This window comes from Podarcis melisellensis (assembly GCF_964234715.1).
Source record: "Podarcis melisellensis genome assembly, chromosome: 11".
Classification (NCBI taxonomy): domain Eukaryota; kingdom Metazoa; phylum Chordata; class Lepidosauria; order Squamata; family Lacertidae; genus Podarcis; species Podarcis melisellensis.
This window is the reverse complement of record NC_138543.1, coordinates 8116121-8141931: the sequence shown is the minus strand read 5'-3', so window position 1 is coordinate 8141931 and position 25811 is coordinate 8116121. Positions and strand designations below refer to the sequence as shown.

Here is a 25811-nt window from a genome sequence, read left to right as displayed (position 1 = left end):
CTATAAGCTCTCAGAACATTCTCCAGCTATTTACTCTGAGCAACTCCCCACTCTTAGTTGGATGAGACTACTCACCGGCATACTTTCTCAACTGCCTGCCACTTGCTTCTGTTCCTGCCTCATCACTTCAAACTGCTCACACAGTTGGAATGTATTAACTGCTATCATCACCAGGAGTTTCTGCATTATTCTAGGTCACATGTTCAGATTCTGCTGTGACTTAGGAACCAACTGCAACCTCATATTTACCTTTTAAAAATACAGATACCTGCAACTTTATGGGCTATAAACCTGTTATATATCTAAAATAAAACTGGAATTCAAACGATTCCCCTGAATAAAGAATTTTGGGAATACAAAAATAGCAATGCAGTCAGTTATTACCCCTACGGAAGGTTACCTACCTTTATATGATTATACCTATGGCTATAATCATAATATGATCCACACTAAAACTAATTTTTAAAATTATTGCTAAGTGTGCTGGAATACAAACAAGAAAGTGGACCACATCAGAACATAATAATACAAAATAGCAAGCCTGTTTTCTGCTATCAAAGTAATTATTACTGTGAAGAAAAATATTTGCTCTGACATATATCATATTCTTGTCAAGCGGGAGGCAAACTGTTTGGAGTATGGTTTTATATGAGAATTCAAACAGCTGTCCATATGCGATCAAATTACACTGGGATTTTACAGATAGAAATCTATAAACAAATGCAGCTGTCACAAGTCAAAAGTTTTTCTCCCCCATAACTTTGATAAGTATTTTTCCATTTGTATTTCAGAATTCAAATGCAGAAGGATAACTTCCAAGTTCAAAAACGTATCTGAATCTCTTTAGGTATCTGTCAGGGGTTCAGGAGCAGAGACACAGGAGGGGGAGCAAATGGAGAGCGAGGAGGAGGAATCCGAGGGGGGAGTAGGCAGTGACAGTGGTCAGAGAGATTCCTCGAGTCTCACCAGCGAATCGGAAGACTCGCAGAAGGGAGCGCCCGTGGCCAGGGCGAGGGGGGTGCCAAAGGGGAAGCCCCAGAAGCAAGGGGCCAGCGGGGAACTCATTTAGCAGCAGCTGGAAATCAGGACCAGCTTCCCCACCAGAGCACAGTAGGGGGGAGGAGTCCCAGGAATCGGGAACAGTGTTCTCGCCACCAGCGAGAGGAGATGAGTCAGGGTTGACCACGCCCACATCGGAGAGTGGGGGAACGGTCAGGAGGAAGGTTACCGGCTGGGCGCGCGCGCCAAGTTCAAATGTACAGGCGAGCGGCACAGCAGGTAGCCCGGATGAGGAGCCAGGTCCTAAAGCCCGCCGGAAGGAAGGGCAAGACTCAGGAGGGTCAGCGTCAGAAGAGTCCAGGAAGGAGGAAACCCCAGGGGGCAGAAGGACCCAGCGAAGAAAGGAACAGCGCAGGAGGTGGAGCCGGGCTAGGATCTTAAACTGGTGCGGAAGGGGTAGTGAGTCAGAGGGGACTTCGCCGGTCTGAAGTCAAGACGTAGGATTGCACGCTCTGGGGTTTGAAATGGAAACTAAGCTTCAATAAAGACTTTTGTACATTAAATCAACTGGGCGTTGGTCCTCTGTGAGCTGGGACCTGGAGGCAGTCCTGGCAGTATCATTTTTATGTAAACATCTCTCCCAAACAAACCTTTTCAGAGGTTCCATAATCAACTCATCCAACAACACAAAAGCATCTGAAGCTTGAATTACTTTTTATACATATATACATAATCACTGAATTACAGTTATGTGCAATGCTTTTCTTTTTTTAAATCTACATGATTAGAAACTAATATATCAGATAATGATAAGAAAACACTGTAGGCATCTCAAGCTAAAGAGCTATGATCAGTTTATCATTTTTCCTAAAAACCAAATTGAGAAGTGGAAGGCAACAGACCAACACAAGTAATAACTAGCACTAGCTTCAAGTATGTTTGCAAAAAAGAGGGTGTGCTAGACAGGAGAAAGGTGAAATGAAAAGATTTCCTGTTCCCCTCTCTGCAAATTTGACAAGTTGTTTCAAGAAACATGGAGGAAAACAGAAAATGACTTTAGGCTGGCACCTGAGAGACAATGCAGAGCAGTAACTGACACAAGGTCATTGGCTGTTGATTCTTGCAATGGGAGCTATTGGGCTGCCATAATAAAAGGAAGCCTGCATTTATTACCTAGCATAAACACATTCAAGCCTGCCAAAGAAGTAACCATGAAAGAAAAGGAAGTAAAATGTTCCAAAAACAATATGATTATGAAAGAAATAGAATAACACTTTTAAAACTGAAACGTAAATAAAATATATAGTCCACACAGACATCTAGTATACAAAGTTTACACACCAATGTTTTCTATATGTTCCATAAATTGTTTCTTGATAAAGATGTACTGTTATAAGCATTACCATCCTTTTAATGGATGTCAAATGTTTACTTACTCCTGAAAATATGCATTAACATTGTGTGCACTGAAGTCCAGGATAGAAGTGAACGCTTTAATGAATATAAACATACATCAATATATAAACATGGTTAAAGCTTAAAACCATCCAATTTAAACAAATCCTATATGTTAGCAGTCCTGCTAAGAAATCTTTGGCTACATTTCATTTCCATTTCCTACTCAAGATATAAATCAAGAATGAATCCACTGACTTCAGTCCAGTGGGTCTGTATTTTCATCACTAATGCTTAACACAAAACAGAATTTAGTTGATATGCTGGCACCATGCATACATGTAAAGCGTTATAATTTTAACTTTGTAATTTTTAGTTTGCAGAACCCAGAGAGAGACATAATCAAGATGGCTCCCTCCATTGGACTTAATAAGGAAGCCATTACCTAACTGTGGAATTCCATTAATGTCTGAATTGTACTTCTGAATCTGATCATTGGCTCAGGACATAAGACTTTATTGCAGAATTATCTGTTTTATAACCCAACCCAAAGAAGAATACAGACTGTACCATCTTACTAGCCTCCAAAGAATGAAGCTTTCCAAAGTACTTGGTTGTTGTAACATCATATCTTAGCATTCAAAATTGTAACAGTAGTGCAAGTTCTAGCCTTAACCAACAGGAGTATAAATTGTTGCTCTATTAATTTAACACTTGATGGCAAATGAGTGGCCAGGCAGGCTGGTAAATATGATGGGAAACCTTTTAAAGGGAGTGCCAGGACATATTTAGCCTGTTACTTCAATCATATACCGTATTTTTCGCTCTATAGGACACACTTTTTCCCCTTCAAAAATGAAGGGGAAATGTGTGTGTGTCCTATGGAGCGAAGACGCCATAGCCCCGCAACCCTCTCCCGGCTGGAGAGGTGACGCGCAACTATGGCAGGAGCCTTGGGGTCCCTTCAACACTGCAGTTCTGTTCAATAATTATGGATCAGCTGCCTTCTTTGCTCTGGTCACCGTTTCAAAAGGGTTTTTATCAGATTATTATTAACTCAAGTATTGCTATCATAAAGACCTCTGCTATGTCACTCTTCTATGTTTGTGTGCGTGCATTTTCAATTTTGATATATTTGCAGAATTTCTTTTTACTACATAAAGGACCCCTGACAGTTAAGTCCAGTTGCGAATGACTCTGTGGTTGCAGCGCTCATCTCGCTTTACTGGCCGAGGGAGCAGACATTTGTCGGACGTTTTTCCGGGTCATGTGGCCAGCATGAACAAGCCGCTTCTGGCGAAACCAGAGCAGCGCACAGAAATGCTGTTTCTTCCCACCAGAGCGGTACCTATTTATCAACTTGTGCTTTGACGTGCTTTCAAACTGCTAGGTTGGCAGGAGCAGGGACCGAACAACAGGAACTCACCCTGTTGCAGGGATTCGAACTGCCTATCGACAAGCCCAAGGCTCAGTGGTTTACACCACAGTGCCACCCGCATCCCTTTTACTACATACAAAGTGCATAACTGTTACCCCACTTATAGAAAATGCACCTGTTTGTGAGTAACAACGTGGCAGTGCTGCTTTCCTTCCATATCCTTAAATCTGCTGCTGCTCCAACTGTATTCTTCTAACTTTAAATTTAGCTTCTCTCTCCCCCCCTTTCATTTCTTACTAGAACAGGGACTAAAATGAAAGACAAGCAGCAGCAGTTCTGTGCTTGCACAGCTTTTAGTTGGCCGCTGTGATAAGTGCCAACTGAAACAGGCTAAAAACTGTACTGTTCCCATGAGAAAAACCATGAAATGAATGCTGCAATATATTGCTGAGAATGAAAGCAAAAATTAAACGGAAGAACCTAACTACATGGAAGGTGTTTTTCATGAAGCTGCTAGATTTGGGAACAAGGATTCATGGCATGGATAATAATGCACAGGGCATCTTGGCCTCTACACAGAGACTGTCTTGTGGATCATGGAATATGGCCCCTAATACAGAAACCAGCTGCCACAAAATCCTGAGAACTGAGCTTTAATAGATATTGGCCAGAAGGGGTGATCATTAATATCTGGAGCGAATAAATGAGGTAGCTTTTCCTGTGCCCTAGGAAAATAACCAGCCATTCTGGCCATCAGTTAGGGATAGGGGAGAAATTCAACTGAGTTCATATTTAAAGCTGAATATCTCAAATTTACACTTTTTGAAACAATATGAGAACCAAAACACAGTCATTGTTTGAAATTCACCCTTTTAAAATTTTATTAGGTAGTTCTCCAATCAATGTTTGCTAATATATATATGAGAGAAAGTGGCCTAGCTCTAAAATGCTAAATATTTTTCATGGTGATTTTTTTTTTTGGGGGGGTCACAAATTGCTGCAGAAATGTAGAGAACTGAAGTGAAGAATTGAAAAATTAAAAATTGACATAAGTAAAATTGGCAGATCCTTTCATCCCTACCAATAATTCATAGTTTTCACACACAACAACCTTTTCCTCCCCCCCCCCCATCCCTACAAAAGTCAAAACTATGTGCTACCTAGTTTAGGGCTAGACATTTCACAGCTTTTGCTCTATTTGGACCCAAGAGGCTACAAACTGACCTGAAAAGATCCATAATGTATTGAAATAATAACAGAGATACAGATCTAAATATTATGAGGGAAAATCTAATTTTTCAGATTTCCCTTATGGATAAAACTGTTCTTCAAGGCCAAGGTGTGAGCTGTCATCTTCATACTTATATACCAAAATTTCCCTTATTGTTTTCTTTTGTTTTTGTTGGAACCACTCATTACCACCAACAACATGGCTGATAATCTTACTACTGTTGTGACACATGCTTTTTTTAAACAAGAAGCTTTGTTTATTCGCCCCAGATGGTAATGATCACCCCATATTCACACCCCTAGTCTACAGACTAAAATAACTGTCCTACTCTTGAAAGCTGGTGAAAGAATAGAAACATATTGACAGTTCCTCTTGAAGGATCAGAACCAGCAAAGCGTTAGTATGAACTTTGTAAGATTGCACATATATACATATTAGCCATGCTGCTATATTCTATAATAATTCATAAACTAATTCACAATGTAGATTTCATATTTTTAAAGAGATGAGTTTCTATCAATTTAAAAATATGTGTATATTCATTAGGATTTTCATTCATGATCAAATTTATCAATGTTGACTGAAATAAAAGTTCAAATATTTAAAACACTTGTACAATGTTAATTGTAATGATCCTAGCAGGCACCGCTATAATTCCAGTCTCAAAATGCAATAGACTACAACCATTATTCTAGAGTAGTACCACAAAGGTCCCTATTTACAATCTGAGCACATTTTCTACAATTCAGGCTGGGAGAAAGAACATTTCTTGTTCTGAAAGAGATCTTTAGACTATGAAGGTCCACTCCAAAGTATGTAGTGTTCATCTTACACTATGCTCCCTTAAACAAGTAAAGGCTTTGACACCTTTAAAAGAAGATATAAGGAACTGATGGTAGGGGATATAATCAAGTAAAGTGTAACCAAGAGTCTGTGTAATATTCATAGCATGTTTTGACACTACAAAAAGGTTCTCAGAGGCAATGGAAATGCTTGTTAAAAAGCAATAATTCTACAGTTCATTTGATATTAATGCAACATATATACCACTAAATAGTACAACCCAATCCTATTCAAATTGACTCAGAAGGTGCACTGAATTCAATAGAATTTAGTCCTGAGTAAGCATATTTATACTTAACTACACAATGTCACCCAAAAATCAAAAGAAAAAGCCTTTCGATTTGTGTTGGTCAAACAGCAGTCCTATCTCTCAACTCCCACCCTATCTTAAGAAAATCTTTAAAACAGTATCTAATACTTTATGGAATGAGTGTCTGCTGCTTCAAGAAGTGAGATGGTCAGTAGACACATGCAGCTTTCTGGATTGTAAATTATACCTTTGTATTTCCCTCACTCTAATTGTTACTTGTGCTGAAGCTTTTCCTGGTTAGACAATAACATCCAAAGGTATGAATAGCAACTAGGTACTGCACACTGCTTCAACAGTTCTGTGATGAAGTAGTCTATACATCTTTCTTAACAGATTAATTACTTTTGAAAAACGCAGGATACCTAGAGCTACAAGATTTATCTGAATGGAACACAATATGTATCTGAGATGAAGAAGACATGTCATTATCCACTTTTTTTTCCTATCCCCAATTTAGATTTCAACAAATCCTGAAAGATGTTCACAATCCCAGAACTTGGATCTCCAGTGATACGTGAAGTTAACAATTGTAGTCATTTTCCACCAACTTTATCAAGCAACATACAGAAATTATTTTAGGTGGAAGACTGTGTAGTTGCAGAATGACAAGCAATATGGATCTTGGTGCAATCCATATTTTGTTGATATTTTAATCTTCTCTGCTCCCTTCCCTGTAAGACTATAAATTATGACCGCCCGCTTAACATGAGGGAGAAAAGAAAAATATTTTCAGTTAAAAGGACAGTCAATTGTTTGAAAGTGAGACACTGAAAATAACTGATCTTTTCCATTTTGCCATGGCATCCAATAGGGTTATTTGTTCAATTCTCTGATCCACATTAACAGGGTTATAATTAGCAGTTTCCACAGATTTCAGTTGTTCAAAAAGTTCTAATTTAAACTGAGGTTCTCTCTTAAAAATAATGGGTTATGAAATGAGAAAACCTGCAAAAATTTCTGTTCTATCCATTAACTAGATTTACTTCAAATGTGTTTCAGGAACTATATATTATTGTTTTTGAAGATTTTTTTTAAAAAAAGTTGAAGTTTTGGAAATACTTGAATAAAAAAATTGAAATCCAATTAGAAGCATCACTGCAATGATCTCACAACTTGAGTTCAATCATAACAGCCTCATTTTTCCTACATCCTTCTTTTAGCTCCACCAGAAGGTAATTACTGTGTGTTCCACCCTATGATAGACTTGGACTCAAAACACATCTGTTACACATTTATGGGCTAAGTGGTTCAGCATGCTGGTAAGGAAATATTGTGTGTTTGATGTACTCCAAATCTTGTTTTGATCCCCAATTGACAACTGAGTGGAGGGCCATTTCCAAAGAGGTAGCAAATTTGACTTTAGGTTTAGCTAAGAGGTAGAACATTTTCTCATAATGCTCCTACAGATAATATGAATAGGCATGCCTCAAATCATCACTTTTATCACTTCACATACTGTAAATGATGACAGCCCTTGAATCACTTTGTCACAGTAATCTTTAAAAACAGTTTACCACATGAATGTGACTGTCCCAAAAAAGGACTTTTGGACTTAAAAGTCCGCAGCAACCAACCAGCTGTGATTCACACACAATTAAAAAATGACTAAAAAAATGTGTCCTAGAACAGTAAATAATACTAATAATACTAATAATTTATTTATACCCTACCCATCTGGCTGCATTTCCCCAACCATTCTGGGCGGCTCCCAACTGAATATTAAAAACACAATACAGCATTAGGTATCAGTTATATGTTATGTAAAAGTAGAGAGATTGTGTAAGTGGGAAACAAGGAAATTCCACTAATTAAAAGGCATTCATAATGCAGTTGAGCCACCACGTAATATTAGTTTATTAAAAAAAATATCAAAGTCTTAAGCTTCTGAAACATGTTCTGGCATTTCTAAAGCAAAAAACAAAAAGATTCTGAACAGGAATTGACATAAGAATGGAAAGATAATGAGCTAGATTTGCAGGCAGTAGGTGGAGACTTCATACAACTGAAGACCCAAACTAGTCACATTTCTGAAGAAATGTGGTATAAGCTGATACTAGAAATACTATGCAAAAATAAAAACAGGGAAGGGAAGGGAAGGGAAGGGAAGAGAAGGGAAGAGAAAAAAGAGAAGAGAAGGAACCAAAACCCTTATCTACATGTTGACCGCAACAATCACCCTAAAGCCATTTCAGTTTTATCCTATCATTAATATGAGAGGTTCCCAATGACTAGCAGCAGTTCTCCAGGGTTTCCAGGTAGTAGTGTGTCCCAGACTTGACTGGAGATGCCAGAAACTGAAATTGGGATCTTCAGCATGTAAACCACTAACTAGTGCCCCTTCCCCTATGTAAGAGGTCCACATAGCAAAAGTTTGAGAAGATGCATTCTCAGGGGCTGCCTTCCTCACCGCAAGTTACAGATCCTCCCTAAGCAGATCCCAAGCTTGAAGCCTTTTCAAAAGGTCAACCTCTTTGGGACTGGCTTTTAAGTGGTCATCAGATGTTGGACAACTTATAATGGTTATATTACAATGCAATAGAATGTTATTCTATTTTGCTGAAGTGTTAAAGTGTTTCTTACTCACCCTGAATATTTGAAATAGGGGGGTTCTGCATCTATGCCTCTAATCAAGGGGACATCCTTCTCCACACTCCACCCAATTATTTACCAAATTCATTCCACGCTACACTGTGGTACTTCCCTAGTGAAGGTCTACTCCAAACCCCAATTTTAAGACCATAAAACTCTTCCCAATCACTCTAGTTCTCCTGCCTTTTATATGAAAGAGTATATCTTCCCTGTTGCTTCATACTTCCCATGTTCATGTACAATGTAGCAATGTACAAGTTCTCAATTTGTATACTACAAAATGTCGAAGTGTGGAGTGCTCCTGTTCAGGACTCCATTCCATTCTTCTCCCAGCAAGTTTTCCATTTCTCTTCCTCTCCTCGATAGTTGGCCAATGTTTTGTGGCAGCCGAACATGCTTAATCTTCATAAGGCTGTATTGGACTTTACCACTCTCCCTAACTAGGATTATTTTCCTAATTTCCTAGGGTCCGCCTAGTCTGCTGATAACTCTCCTCTTATGCGTTCAGAAAACTGACTTCATCAACAGTATGCTTGATTCAGGAAGCACAAACAATTAATGCCATGTTAATCAGGCATTCTGTCATCATTTCTCTATAGCTGAAGCCACCCTCTGTTTGAGGCAGTTATATGAGCAGCAGAGAATATGCTGGGTACTAAACATCTCAAACTAGTTTTAATGGCCGTTAAACCATTTTTGTATGTTTGATGAAGAACAATCACACAGTATAAAGCCAAAATAAGAACGCTAAAGCCTGCCTCTAGGCAAGCCTTTTAAAAAACTAAGCCAGCATCTGGAATACACTGGAGTTAATGTCCTAACTAGATACTGACTGAATTTTCATATGATTGATACAACAAAGGGCCTATGTTAGCTTTTCGTTTGCTACTAATATATAATGAACGCTTCGAGAATAGTACTTACTATTTATCCCAACATTATACAGACAGTCAGCTGCTGTTATCTTTCTGGGACGTTCCTACCTTATGTCTAATTAATTACTTCTAGCCATTACTAAATGTAGAGATGTATAAAACTTGGCAGACACTTGTCAACACTCCCCTCCTCCCCACTCCTGCCATCAATTTAATGCTATACTGGACCTTAAAGCCTGGAAAGACCACATGGATAAGCCAATGTTGCTCTTTCCAGGAAAACACCAGTTTGTGTTCGACAAGAACTGCATACTGTATATCTCTTTTTCGATCTCCTTTTCCCTCCTTGCTTTCAAGGGAGTGGGAGAGTCAAACCATACTGGACTGTTTAGTTTTGCAAATGTGCTAGCAGTTTTATTCCTGCACCACTAGGAGGAGTGCATGAACAGCTGCTACAGGGCTGCACTGCTATTGCCCCATCTAGAGAAAACACTGCAGGTAACCAGAGCACGTAGCAGCAGCTTTAGCATCTTACATAAACAATTGGTTACAACTCAAATGATCACTGCTCTACAGAAAAAGACATAATGGTCAGAGTGTTGGACTGGGACCTGGGACACCAGGATTCAAATCCCCATTCAGCCATTAAGTTCACTGAGTGACCTTAGACCATCTCTTAGCCTAGCCTAACCTCACAGGGTTGTTGTGAGGATGAAATGGGGTGGAGGAGAACCATGTACACCACCTTGAGATACTTGGAAGATAAAGGTGGTTGGTTGGTTAATTAATTAATTAATTAATTAATTAAATGTTGCTGAAACAATCAAAGCTCAAAACTCAATAAATCTCAGGATTCAGAGAAGGAAAATATGTTTACACTATTATTTTTTAACTGTGACACTTTCCTCTGGCTTCATAAAGAGCACATCTAAACATTTGCTTGTGATAGGCACCAGTGGGTATGAGGAGCCTTTGAAAATAGGAAGTGTGATGCAGAGCAAGAGAACAGGGCTAATGCTGGAAACAGCAACTGTGGAATTTCAATTCACTGTTCTGTTGACTTGAAAGGAACCACTGGATGATGGCAATACCAACCTAGGCATTGTCAAACAAACAAAAAACCCACCCCTAAGTTTCTATTTAAGATCTAGAAGCAGGCGGGGCTGCCTCTAATTATTTTTTTAAAATAAGTAATCAGGTTTCTCTTACCATATAAAAGTCCATAGCAAATTAAAAACATAAGGTGATGATACATGCAAGACATATAAGTAAGATTTCAAAGGAAGATTTTCCTTTAAAAGGCGTCGGCAGGTCTTGAAAGAAAATGCTGCTGAATCTGCTGTGGTGGCCGCTGGAAAATACAACCTCAAGCCTCTAATTAAGCTCTTCTGCGGAAGAAGCACCATCATTTCTTCCTACTCTGAAATGTGAGATAACCATCCCCCTCAAATAAGAGATGGTACTACTTTTGTGCATTAAAAATGAAGTAGCTACAAGGCTAATGAGGAACAGACTTGCCGACGTACATGGACACACACATACAATATCCCAAATCTAAAGATAATGACTGAAAATTTATGGCTCTTTCCTTCTCTGGCAGGCTGGAGTACAATTAGAATTCTCAGAACAGCAGATCCTTTGTGCCAGCAGGCTGCGTTATGTTTATACTACTGCAGATAGGCCAGCTAGATGATTAAATAAATACATAGCGCAGCATCCTTTCTGCATCAAAATAATACATAAAGTAGTAAAGGAGCGCTGGAATACAGGAGCATATCTGAACTGATGTCATTGCATTGTTACAGTAAGGACTGACAGGAATTAGATGTACAGAATATCTTGCACCATCAACCAGAAGAACATGATGTTATAAATTTCATACGTGTGTGTGTGTGTGTGTGTGTATCTCACACACACTCTTTTAGGTGTCAAAAAGTAGTCAGATATGTAAGCATCTTACCGTATTTTTCGCTCTATACGACACACATTTCCCCCTCCAAAAATTAAGGGGAAATGTGTGTGTGTCTTATGGAGCAAATGCAGGCTCCTTGGCTTCAGTGAAAGCAACGCGAAGCCTCCGAAGCACAGTGGGAGCGCTCCCGCCGCGCTCTCCAGGCTTCAAAGATAGCTGCCTGAAGCCTCCAGATGCTTCGGGTTCCTTTCGCTGAAGGGTAGGTGCCAGTTGAGCTAAGGTGCAGTGCCCCTTCAGCCAAGCGGGAGAAGAAATGGAAGGGGCTCCGTTTCTCCTGCCGCTTTGCTGAAGGGGCACTGCGCAGAGAGGGGGAGAATTTTTTTCTTGTTCTCCCTCTCTAAAACAAGGTGCATCCTATAGAGCGAAAAATACGGTATGTAACAGCACAAGAAACATGGAAAAGTGCCATTCTTTTCATTTCACTTTAATGTAACTAAGACATTAAAAAATTGGAATTATTAGAATAACCACAAAAATATTTCCTTATGCACAAAGACACATTCACATGTAGCACTTTACTCTAAATTTAATCAGGTTTTACTTCCATCATAATTACTTTGCTTTGGTTTCATTCATGAACTCATTTCTGATGCAATTACTCCCCACGTGCACTATATCCTACCAGCATGCTGGAAATTCACCTGTTATTTTATCTGAACACGCACTGTATTATCTTGAACAAATACTACATACGAAGACCTATGAACCACAAGTAGTTAAACAGTCTTACTATCCCAAAAGGAAACAAATGCATTAACAACAGTTTGCCTGTTCAGAACATTAACCTTGTTTTCCCAAGTGTGTAATGACATAAGTCAATTTTACCATGGTTCCTATAGTCTGTACTTTAGTCAAACCAATGATCAATGCCAAAATATGAAAAAACCCAACAATCTGAGTTTATGGTGACCTTCGAGGCCACCTTGAATGAGAAGCTGATGTTTGTGTCTGCTACCAGCGCTGATTATCAGGTGCTGAGGTTGTGCGGTACTGTGCATGTTATGATTATATAGTTGGAACCTGGGAGTGGATAGAAGTACTGTAGTTCTATACCAGTGGTAGGCAACCTAAGGTCCATGGGCCGAATGCGGCCCAATCGCCTTCTCAATCTTGCCCACAGATGGTCCGGGAATCAGCGTGGTTTTACATGAATAGAATGTGTCCTTTTTATTTAAAATGCATCTCTGGGTTATTTGTGGGGCCTGCCTGGTGTTTTTACATGAGAAGAATGTGTGCCTTTATTTAAAATGCATCTCTGGGTTATTGTGGGGCCTGCCTGGTGTTTTTACATGAGAAGAATGTGTGCCTTTATTTAAAATGCATCTCTGGGTTATTTATGGGGCGTAGGAATTCATTCATTATTTTCCCTCCAAAATATATGTTCCGATGGACAGTGAGGGACGGTGGACCGGCCCACGGCTGAAAAAGATTGCTGACCCCTGTTCTATACCCACCAGAGCAAGAGCTTGCTCTGATAGATATGGGCTCCTCACAGGTGAGAGATATGAGAGGAGTATTATTTATTAGCACTCCTAATATTAGGAGCATGAGTTTATAAGTGCTTCAGAGATTAGGCTCAGCGGCGGACCTTTCTATGTGGGTTGTAATATGGCTACATGTCAGTAATTTATGTATGAGTTGTTGATGGATGTAATGAATGATTGTAGTGGTTGTGTGAAATAGGTGCTGAGTGAGATTAAGTGACCGTATGTATGTTGTGTTGATTGAAATTTTATATTTTATTGCCTTGCAGGTGCTGTAGCTTTATTTATTTTGATATTATGTTTATGTACATGGTATTGTTTCTGTATTTTGTTATGAATCATTTGACATGGTTTTATTGTACTTTCTAGGTACAATATATATCTATTGTAAACCTCTTCAAGATCTTTCAGTGCAGTCTATAAATGAAAATAACATATAAATCATCATCTGAAGGGGAATCTCCTTGTTTACAATACAGTGCTATTAGTAGTTCTGTCAAAATATGGAAAAACCCAAGTGCTTATTAGGACATAACATTTCAAATAACCCAATACTGCCACCAGCTACCAGTATTAGAATCTCGGAATCTCTTTGGTAAGTATATAAACAATGCTTCCACATATCCTTTCTGTCCTCGTAACAGCTCCAGTGGGAAGGTCTATTTTGTGCTCCCTTTTCAGAATTCCCCGAATAGCTCTTTTGTGTCTGCAGAGCCCAAGAAACATAACTGATGGTCTATGTGAATCATTTGTACCATCCATTAACTAGATTCCTCCAGGGTGCTCAAAATCAGAACAGGATCTCTTTCACTTAAGAGGCTCACTACCTCCAGACTACATGCCTATATTTTAAGGGTGTCATTTGTGGCCTTATGTTTTATATTTGTTCCCATAAATCAGCTAGCACAGCACACTGCTAACATCAGTGGAATAATTGGTATCTATCATTGCTCTCCTTCTGATACATATGTTGAAGAAAGATATTTCAAATATAGTAATTCACACTGCAGTTAAACAGTTGATATAGTCATTACTTATATGCCTATTATTACATTCATATCCCACCTTTTATCTTACCTGGCCATTAATTAGCCTCCAACAGCCAAAAGGTAGTAGACATGGTCCTTGCTATCTCCACTGGTTCTCTTTATCTTAACGCAGTCATAATTTTCAAAAACACATTTTCAGTTTCCAAATGGCTACAGCTGAGCTATGATTTACTACTACTGGTCTTGCATCTCCTGAAGTACAGCAGGTATGACAAATATAGATAGGATTTTAAACAATGCTCTTCTGCTTGGTAAGGACAACAGAGCAAGGTAGATACCGTGAAGAATTAGCAGCATGCATGAAAAAATGGAAAAATATCAATACCTGGCCATTCCAAGACTGGAAAAGTTGGGTGGAACAATCAAGACATCAAGCCTAGAAAAGGGATGGGTACCCAGGAGATCATAAGCAGCTGAGAGACACTGAGGAATCAGTTGCAGTAGAACCTCTTCGCAGGATTTCTTAAGGCACTGAGGAGCAAAGACACGATGAGGAATGACCACCTGAGAAGTGGCAGCAGGATCTTGGAAGCGGCAAGGATATGGCAGATGACCACAAGTCTGTTCTAACAACCTGAAATTGAAAAATAATATCTTATTTCTAGTAAGTAAAGTTCTGACATACTTAGGTAACGCAGCTATGGATAACCAGAGGTGGCCTGCTGCATTAGGAAAACCAATTCTTTTCTCTGGTGGAAAAAAAAATGGGACTGCCACAACTATTGAGAGAAAATTGGATGGCATAGAAATATGCTGCTCTTAAGAAGATTCAGTATAAAGATTAACATTTTGCTGATTTTCAGGGTTTCTGCTAAAATATTCCCTTCCACATCAAGCTGGTCTAGTGACATGTGGTTTGGCTGACTTGCTTGAGTCTGCAGGTCTGTAGGAATGTCTCTGCTGTACAGCCACTTTCCAACTATTATATATCCCACAACCTTGAGAATATGTTTTAGTAGTGATTAAAAAAATAAAATAAAATAATACACAATGTCATTAAAGGGGTTCAAGTCTAAATTAATATTTGAAGACCTGAAATTAATATGCCATCCACTGATCCATGTTGGTTTTCACACAGGTATAGTTAATAAAGAATAATACAAGAGAAAAAATAGATGAAGCAAAAAAATCAGGCATGTATCGGAAAAAATCAAGATCCTAAGAAGAAAACTGATGTTTACTTTAATCGGTTGGATTGGCATACTACAAAATTCCTAATTCCTAGTTCTTTAGGCTCATTAGGTACTAATGTAATGTAATTTAGGCTTGAATGTAAATTGCTTTTGAGTTACGTACTTTTGTAAAAGCTGAGATCCAGCTCTGAAGACTACTCAGCAGTTCCCTCAATGCAAAAAGTGAGGTTTTAGGGAACAAGGCAGAGGACCTTCTTGATAGTGGTGCCCGCCCTGTGAAACTCCCTCCCATCAGATGTCAAGGAAATAAGAAACTATCTGACTTTTAGAAGACATCTGAAAGCAGCCCTTTATAGGGAAGTTTTTAATGGCTGATGTTTTGGTGTGATTTTATAATTTGCTGGAAGTCGCCCAGAGTGGCTGGGGCAATCCAGTCAGGTGCACGGCATATCTGAGACTGAGGCATCCCATGGGAACCATGTCTAATATTTTATAGTCCAATGCAAATTGTTGCACAACTGACCATGGTGGTGTTTTCTAGAGCGCAGCTATCGTATACCCTTGACCGAAGAACGGTACACTCCCTCTATCTGGGATGGTCGTCCTCTTCCACCGAGCGCGCAGCTTCGGGAGGGACGCACATGGAGCGGTGAAGGAGGAAGGGGACACCCGCCTAGCCAGCCAGATCAGCCGAATCAACCCTGGCGATCAATGGGGTGAGAGATGTCGCAGCCAGATCGCCCTCACATCCACATTTCTAGGTCTTTCATGTTGATTCATTTGCTGCTTATCACAGGCTAATGCCCTGTTTCCATATCCTTCTAAGCAGAAAGCTTCTCCTGAAAGTTAATCCATATGTATCACTGTTGCACTTATTTTCTTAGCCTCTTCCTTCATTTGTATCACAAAAGGGACATTATTGCTCTGAATAACTGACTACATAGATACATATTTCTGTTTCTAGGATTGTTCCTCTTCAATCCAAACACAACTTCTAGTTTTTTAAAGACCTACCCTATAGGTAAAAATTATGATGTACTTCTGTTTCAGGGCTACAGAATTTAAACTACACATCTTTCCTTTCCATATTTACAACTTTAACAGCACCCAAATTACTCATTTATCAGAAAAGGAGTGTGGTTCTTCTTTATTATTGCCAATACCTCTAAGCTCTGAAGAGAACATGAATATACTAAACGTAAACCATCTTAACTAGGGTTCATAAATCCATTTAAAGCTGTTGTTAAGATGAGAATTCTGGTCAGCATTGATGCAATTAGAACAGTAAGGCATAGCTAAAGCAGACATGAGAAAGGAAAGAGAGTGCAGAGCTCACTCCTGACTCTTAACCTGTTTATCATCTGTAGAATATTGGATAATAAATTCTTATTGCGTGAAGATGTTCTGAATGATGTTTCTAATCTTGAATAGTATACAGTCAGAACATATTAAAAGCAATGTATTTCAAAATCCTTTGAACAAAATCATGCCATGAAATTGATGATCTGTTACAGACTCAAAAACATTAAAAACAAATGTATCACAACTGCAATATGTTTGTCTGTGAGCCTATCATACTACAAATATGTGAACAAACAGCAACTATTAGAAACAGGATACTTAAGACAAAGCTGAATTGGAAAAAGGATGGAAAACATGGGTAGAAAGACAAAGTACTGCTTCTCTATGAATTTTAAAAAATCCAGAGTTAGAGTCTCAGAGAGTAGACTGCTACTGAACTAAAGGATGCCCACTTAAGGAGCACCTCCTTAGTATTATGAATGCAAATAGAACATTTGCAACCATACAGATGTTAACTGTAGTGTTTTGTTTTGAACAAAAGCAACTTAAGTGATTTAAAAACAAGATTATAATGGATTATAATGAAGACAAAAGAATAGTTCATAGTTTAGGAGTTCACTTTTCACATACTTCAGCGAATCCATGTAGAAACAAATTCTATTACTCAAAGAATGCTCTCTTTTTTTTCAACGTAAGCGACATGCCTTTGCTCATCCTTGCCCATTGGAGTAATTTCTCTTATATGGTTTCCCTTTGCTTTGATTAAACATGTTCTGCTATTGTTCCTTGACTATGATGACTCATTTTCTTGTATAACAGGGAAAAAATGGAATGCTCTCTAAAGTACATATTTTTCAACTGTAATCACCGACCTGACATCCGCCTTTGACAACAGTGGAAAAGGCCCATCATTCCTCTGAACATCAGTTGCGCAAGTTTTTCTTTTAACTTCTGCCCAGCATCCTGCAGCAATAGTGAATGTAGATGCTGGCATTGGCATGGTCACATAATAAAACCAATTTAATACACCTATGAAAAAAAGAGCACAAGTTACACTCTGCATTGGCACTTGAGCTGCTAAATCCAACACATTGTTCTCTGATTCGACTTCCCACCAAGCCTGAAGGTTAGATTTCTTGTTGTTATTTTATTATTCAACCATACTGTTTTTAAAAGATCATAGTTTATGACTATATAGAAGTTATTTTTTCTACTATCTAGTACAACTGTGAAAAAGTAAGCCTTTCACTTCATGAAAATATTAGGCAAAAGTGTCACGGTAGCGTTCACATCACCACAATCAGACCTGTTTCCATTTTAATAGCTTTGGTTCTATAAAAATAATCCAAAACACTCAATTTGATACTAAGGGTTGAATCAAGAAGGACCCTCTAATAGCTTCCTTTCTATAGTACGGTTGAATTTTAAACATCAGATGTAACTATCTCTCAAGAATCATTTATCTCAAGTATGGGGAGCTGGATCTGGCCAGCTAACCAATTGCTCTTCGAAAGTTGTCTTTGTACATAACAGATGAAAGGGAGCATGGATTTTTCCTTAATCTTGACATCCAGTAAACTGGGAGGAACCAAAGTAGTTCTCAGTCTCTGAATGCTGACAGGTCAGCTCTGTTGACCTTGAAGCCTGATGTCCTAGTTCACAAATGCATGACCACGATGACTGAAATACCAAATGAAGACTTGCACATCTGAAGCAGCTATCACAGATCCAACCAACACTACAGACAGGGGTTTCAAATCACACAGTGATTTTCAAACACAATCAGTATATTGTGCAAGCAACTTATACGTGCACATGTGAATTGGTTTCAACTGAACTTCAACAGCTTCAACACACAGGTCCCAAGACTAAAAGCATTTTGCTTTACCATATCTTCCCTCATTCATACTTCCCCCAAATTCTACAAAATAAACACTGGGTATTTCCAGACTGTCAATATTTTGGGGCAGGATTCAAGCACTTACTGGCAATTGTAATTGATTAAGAGGTCTAGCAAAACAATATCATTTCTCAAAAAGATTTGACTTCTTGAGATAAAGAATGTGATGAGAAAATGTCCTAGAAATTGGAATAAAACAATGTCATCTAACCTCTCCACAAACAAATAAGAATAAACCCTCATTAAATAGCCAATGTAATCTAATCTCCATACAAACAAATCATGATGAATGCTCAGTGGGTTGCCTGGAAGTGGCCACAGTGGCAATTTTCAAGTCAAACAGTAAACTGAAATTATATGAGAGATAATAATTGAAGAAAAATTATCCAAACTGAGAGTCAATGATCCCAAACAAAAAAGATGACAAGGGAGAAAACAGTATAAAGAAAACAAAAAATAGGGATACACAAACAGGGGGTTTAGTACTTAAACAGTGGTTTAAGTACACAGCTTTGCAAACAGTTTTAAAAGAACAGGATATATTTACCAATCCTGCACTACAGTGTAATGAAAACAGTAAAATAGAATGCAACACCTAGGTTGCAGGCAGCACCGGCAACATTAATCAGGAGTGAAATTGCAACATGTGAAGTTTCATAAAACAGCTGTTTCTCTTTTTATCTTTTTCTCTCTCTTCACGAAGAGATTCCAGAGAAAAGCTGCTTACATACTGCATACCACCACCACATCTGCTATGCACTACTCTATCATTGTGGCTTAGAGACAGAGCTGTGAACCAGGAAGTCCCTGGTTCAAATTGTTCATCTATTATAAATTACTAGGCTGCCTTAGGGCCAAAGCAGACAGAGACGTAAAATGGAGAAATGTCCCTATATTCACATGTGTGCACAACATTTGCTGCATATAAGAGACAGCTTCCCCTAATTCTAGATATAAATTGATAAATAAATGTGGATTCTCCCATCATGCCGAGTTTGACTCTTGGGTAAGTCACTATTTCTCACCGTCAATTTTTCTTCTGAAATACAGTGGTATGTCAGGTTACAGACGCTTCAGGTTACAGACGCTTCAGGTTACAGAAGAACCCAGAAACAGTACCTTGGGTTAAGAACTTTGCTTCAGGGTGAGAACAGAAATTGCACGGCAGCAGTGCGGCAGCCCCCATTAGCTAAAGTGGTACCTCAGGTTAAGAACAGTTTCAGGTTAAGAACGGACCTCCAGAACGAATGAAGTTCTTAACCCAAGGTACCACTGTATGGGGATAATTGTTGCTTAATTATGTTAATGTTCATCTCAGTAAGGATTACTAAGAAAATGCGTATGAACTGTTGTGAACACTTTAAAGTTATGAAATGATAACTATGATTTAGGACCATTCCTATTGACACATAGACTGGGATCTTGAGTTTGTTCACCCTAGTAGGAGTGCCCTGAGCAAACCTTGATTCATGTGATTCTCCCCTCAATGAAAGGGTGGGTGTAACCCTTCCTAATTCCCTCTCTCCCTTCAGCCCCATGTGCCACTGGAAAATTTGCTCTGCAGGATTGGGGGAGTCTCCAGGACAGCATGAGAAGAGGCACAAGGGAAGTCAGTAAAAACTGACACTCTCCCTACCCTTCAAGCAGTGTGATCCTTCACTGGATCTTGATCCCTTCATGAACAAAGTCCTCTTGTGAACCCAGCCCTTCCATTTACAGAAGCCTTGCTGTGATCCAAGCTATAGTTTATTATTATCAAGGTTCTACAGGATTCGTGGATTGTAGCAGCTGTAGTCCTCACCACAGCTAGAAATTCTGAAACTATGTTCACATACCTATGTTGTATTCCTATTGTGCATGATATTTCCTGAAACTACAAAGGATTCGGTCATTTGTTTATTTTCTTTTGCAGTCTCATTAATCTCTCATTTTAATTCTTATTATTCCTCCTTTTATTGTTTCAAAGAACTCACTGAACTTTAAAAAAATTAACTAACTAAACTTGATTGTCTTCTTCTCTGTTCCTGATGCAGCTTTTTTCTCTTTTCTTTGCCTTTCTGCCCTTAATGTTAAATTCTCATCTTCCTCTAGTATTTTTGGTGCTATTGTCTCAATAGTATGCCCTTGTGTAGCTCCCTTGGACACAGCACCACCTAGGGTGGAAATGAAAGAAATATTCATGGAAGCAATGCAAATTTCCATGTGGCACTGAAATGGTCCAACTGGTATGCAGAACCACTGGCAAGACTTTGAACTGTGACTCAAGTTTCCTGCAGTTCCTACAGCATGTTTTAAACAAAACTTTGCATGTAAATAACTGGTGGAAGATTCCAATCTGTTCACAAGCTATGCAGAAATATATTATTTGAAGCAACATTATTTATACATTTGGAACAATAGTGCTATATGTGAAAATAGCAATCTAAGTATATTATTGCAATTTACATGTAAATTGTTTTAGGATTGATCATAATATCTTTTACATCACTTATTCTCATCGAAAACACATTGAAATAGATTTGATTTAATTCAATGGTTCTTGTATATGTTTACCTGCCATGTATCATCCCCTTCAATTAATGATATTGCTGACTTTGGTTTAAGTTTGGATTGTTGCTCCCTGCCTTCAGAATAATATTGAAAAAGATTTTACATTTTCTTTTTTAAAAAAAATCCACTAAAATATTATATTAATCTGACACTGAAATTAGCACTGATTTGCACAGAACATTTTTTAACCAAATTATTAGCAACATAATGTCAGAATTGGTTAAACTGCTAAAATATGTAGCATTTCATAAACATGATTTCAGTTACAGAAATCATTCACATACATTGTCACCATAGATCTTAAAGAGTTTGAGGAAGGTTCTAAGATTCCAGTTATAAACACCTATATGTGGAAAATGTCCAAAATGAACTTAGTGGGATTTACTTCTGAGTAGCATGCGTATAATCAGGATAAGAACAGTTAAGCACATAGGCTAGATCTAGACATGCCAGAGAAGTGATTCAGTTAAATGTGTTGTAAACTCATACAGAGAAATCCACTAGGGAAAGATGGCACTCCACAGTGCCATCTAGTGTCACAGTGTTATATCACATATAAAACGCATATAAAACGCTTTTTATTTACCAATCTAGCTGAGTACTTTGTATATTGAAAAGCCTTCTAGAAATTATTGCAAATAAGCCGCTTTGAGCATGGTTTTTGTGTGGGAAAGTAGCATACAAATAAAATGAATGAATGAATAAAATCCACACATAAATCTTATACAACTTACATGACACATTCTGACCAAGCAGAAGTTGTTATTGTGAGAAGGCCCACAATATGCATCAGGATGCAGCGCACTGTTGTTTTTGTTATGGACAGACAAATCACTGTATTCCCATCTTGTGCTCATTTTGCTTAAAAAAGAAGCTCCATTTCATCCCATTTTTACACAGACAAACAGTACTCATGAGATGGGCCAAGGTTTGCTTTTGTCTTCAACATTCAAAGCTGCGTAAAGCAGCTCCATGGCCATGCACTAAGATTTTTCTTTTTAAAATGTTCCTAGGAAGTGAATGTACAACATAATCTACAGTCCCTTCCTGGCAAATTGCTTCTCCCCTCGCTACCCAAGTACAGTTCCACAGAAAGGGGCTGTACATTATGATACAGAGTCACTTCCTGGGACAATATCATACAAGACTTTTAACCATGAAGCCCCGGAGCTGTTCTAAGCAGTTTAAAATTTAAAAAAACATTAAAAGGAAGGGGTAGCCCTTGGACTACCATGCAACTTTGCATGGTTCATTTTGTTGATTATGCAACTTAATCCACAGATATATGTTTTGATCCAGACACGAATCTGAGGAGGGCAAAACAGGAAGCTTCATTCAAAAATGCAGAGCAAACTAGAATCCTCTGCAACCCTAGTTTTGTTTTTCTAAAGAAAATTATTGCCATCTATTTTATTTTATTTTGAAAGTTGCATTTAATTGTTTGAAATTTGCATTTGTATTAACTTTTGGGAGCCATATTTGGGGAATTTTCAGTCAAAAATCAGCACAGAAATAAACTATAGCTAATAGGAAATTGCACTCCAAGACTTCTAGGTAGCTTCTGAGCAACATAGAGAGGATTGCATCTCCCTACTTCTGTTTGTAACATGCATTTGGGTTTCAGTTGGTTAAAACTAATAAAGCAATAAATCTGGCCTGGGAGCAGTGAGAAAGAGTAGACTGGTTGAAAACCAGGACAGAAGGTGCAGGTGATGGTTTTTTTCTGTGCCAGATCCAGGCTATTTCAACTCTGGGAGAAAGAGCAGATTAGGATCTGATGGACCCATGGTTGGCTTTACCCATAACTTTTGTTTTAATGCCCTATGGTGACTACCACTGGCAATATTGTCAGCAGTAATGTTCCATACATTGAGCTTTCCACAGCTGTATTGGGTGCTTGCACAGCTGCTGGAGCCCCTACGCCACGCCAGTGGGAGCCTAAAGATGCCAGCAGATAGCTGGTCCACTGTAGCCTAACCATCACCCCTCCCCGCAGCAAGGATCAAGGCATTTGGATTGCATTTTAAAGTCAAGCAAACTGGTTCAATGCCTACACCAAAATGGAAAGCAGAAATGAGCCTTGCACATTTCTAAAAGATTTGCCAAAACAAAATATATTTCAAACCAAAGATCTGCCAACCCAACATATACTAAAAAATTCCTTTAGGCAGGCCCAGTGCAGTATCCACTATAAGAATATTTTGCACATTTACTTATTTGGCACATTTATTTCATGGTTCCTTCCCCAGTTTATCCTTGCAGTAACCCTTTTAGGTAGGTTAGGCTGAAAGACCGTGAGTGTCCCAAGTTACCCAGTGAGCTTTAGTGGTGAGAATTTAAACCTACATCTCCCCATTCTACACCAATACTTTCTGTAAACCACTTTGAGGTTTATTCTTACAATCAAGCAGTACAGAAAAATTATGAAATGAAATAAAATAGTCTGATCACTATATTATTAATTAATATATCACTCTGGTTTCATCCACGACGTAAGAACATCATTCCAATATCACAAGTAAACACAGTTTCACAAATGTTTTAGATCAGGATTTCAATATTTTATGAGTTGTTATGATACATGAAAATCTTATTGTTATTAGTCTCTTCAGCTAAGTAAAAGGATAGTAATGTTTGTGACATCTACAAAATTACTAACTCTTGAAAGTCCAAGACTTTGCAAAGAGAGAAAGGGATTAACCAGGAATGAAGGCAAAACCAGAAGAAACAGACTAATAAAGGAATGAGACATGTAAAAGAAAGTAGAATGCAATGGGCACCAGAAAGAGGCGGAGTCAAAGCAAGGTTAGTTAAAAAGGAAAGCCTGGGAATTTTAAAGGACTACTGTATGTGGCAGAAGCTCTGGTCTGATATAAAACACTTATTAAATGTCATTTTGTAGCATACATTCAGATGGCAAATACATGCTGTACCTTCTTCAGATTCTGTTGGTTCCGCTACATTTTCACCACTCATTAAAACAACAAAGCATGCATCTGCTCGGACTGTAGCTTGCCATGTTGACATGGCAACAGGCGGTTCTTGGCATGGAAAAAGGGCCCTGTTGTTTATTGGAGACCCCGCTGTATAAACACATGGCCTATAGGGAAGAAAAAAAGATAAGAGTGAAGTAATGTACACCATAACTGCAGAAAACCGAGTTCCCAGTAGGAATGGAAATTAAAAGTATCAATACCCACAGTGCATCTCGTCTCCTTCTGTCCTCAGAAGAAAGAATAAAAACACTGGATATTTTTTTAATGCATCTTTAAATGCAATTTAAATAACGTCTGGGTTGCTCTTTCATTTCTTGGCAACCATAAGACAGGACAGAAACACAAGACATATTTGCTACAAAAGAAGAACACTTTTTCACCACTTAGAATCATGTCATAGTATGGAAATATCCATGAACATCAAATATCAGATATATATAATCAAATGTCACAGATATCATGGAAATATCCATAAATTGATCAAATATTTTATAACAAGAAAATGCCTGCCATTAATGCAGGTTTGACTGGCTGTGTGAAAGGATGGTCTAGCTCCTCTAGTGCAGTTCTCCAGCATGGGAGCACAATGACTATCAGAGCAGTCCACACACAGTGAAACTGCAGCTTCCTGCAGAATCCCTGTCACTGAGGGTCAGGTCACCCAGTATTAGTGAGGGAAGGCAGGCTGGGTCCACAATGGTTTCCCAAGTCCAGCGCTTTGCTTTCCCCACACTAGTGAATGGCAGCCACTAACATATGTAGAAAATAGACAAAGGTTATATTCAAGGAGTTGTTTGGAATGGGGGCTAACCCTGTCCTAGCCTCTGGCTATTTCATGGTCTGAACTTGGGCAGGTTTTGCCACCTTTCTATCAGCATAGGTCTACCTGTATGGCACTAGTCTGGATTCAGATTTTTCATCAGCATGCCAGCCTGGATTAAACGAAGCGTGGTTGACTTAAGAGAAGAGTGGCAGTCAGTTCCATAAAGGCACAGGATTCGGTTTTTGTACATATGACAGCTAGAATGTTGTTAATTCTCTGAAAGGAGTAGTTTAAAATCTAATTAATTTATTCTGGTCACACTTCTTTCCAGAGATACAGAAAGTCTATTCAAATTTTCAAACTTTCACATATTAAGTACAAAATTTTAAATGAAATAGTTAGAAGCTGCACGGCCCAGTGACCTTTTATTTCTGTCTTCTCAAGACTTTTACTGCAGTAGCCCAGCAGGGCCCACTCTTTTATCATGATATTCACTGAAGGGAGAGGAAGCACAGCCAGACCACCTGTTACCTGGCACATGCTGTTATCCTTCCACACAGAGAGACTTTAACACTAGAGCTAAAAATATTCATAAGAATGCCTTTATGGAACTGACTGCCACTCTTCTCTTTGTTTAAATCCTCACAAACTCTAGTGGGAAACGTCCACCTATTCACCAGACTACACTACATTAGGCAGTAATTTAATGAACTGTTAATTCATGGAACAGAAATATTAGACTTGTTAAGTCACTTGTGAACTAAAAGGTCTCCAAGCAACCTACCTTTAAAAACATAAATATACAGCATCTTGTTTCAAAATCATATAAAAGATTAACATTTTCAAACATCACCTACAATTCATTACACTCACACCCCATAACAGCCATAAGAAGCTTTGGCAGCACACTAACAGTAGGCCAAAATCATCCCAGTCCATCAGAAGTCTGTGAAAAAAGCTAAGTGTTTACCCGGCACTGAAAATATGTCAACAAAGGCATTAGACCTCACTGGGTAGGACATTCCATAGGTAGGAGACAACA

The 25811-nt window shown here is 38.6% G+C and overlaps 1 protein-coding gene across 13 annotated transcripts in view; it reads right to left on the bottom strand.

Moving 5' to 3' along the window:
* The window catches only part of AOPEP (aminopeptidase O (putative)), a 204936-nt gene that overhangs the window by 161591 nt on the left and 17534 nt on the right, over positions 1 to 25811 (bottom strand). For all 13 annotated transcript variants that reach the window (XM_081930531.1, XM_081930529.1, XM_081930536.1 and 10 more), the window contains 3 exons: positions 23944 to 24110; positions 17433 to 17589; positions 14451 to 14699 (listed from right to left, as the gene is read on the bottom strand). In XM_081930531.1, the coding sequence (XP_081786657.1) occupies positions 14451 to 14699; positions 17433 to 17589; positions 23944 to 24110 (573 nt within the window). The remainder of the gene's footprint in view (positions 1 to 14450; positions 14700 to 17432; positions 17590 to 23943; positions 24111 to 25811) is intronic.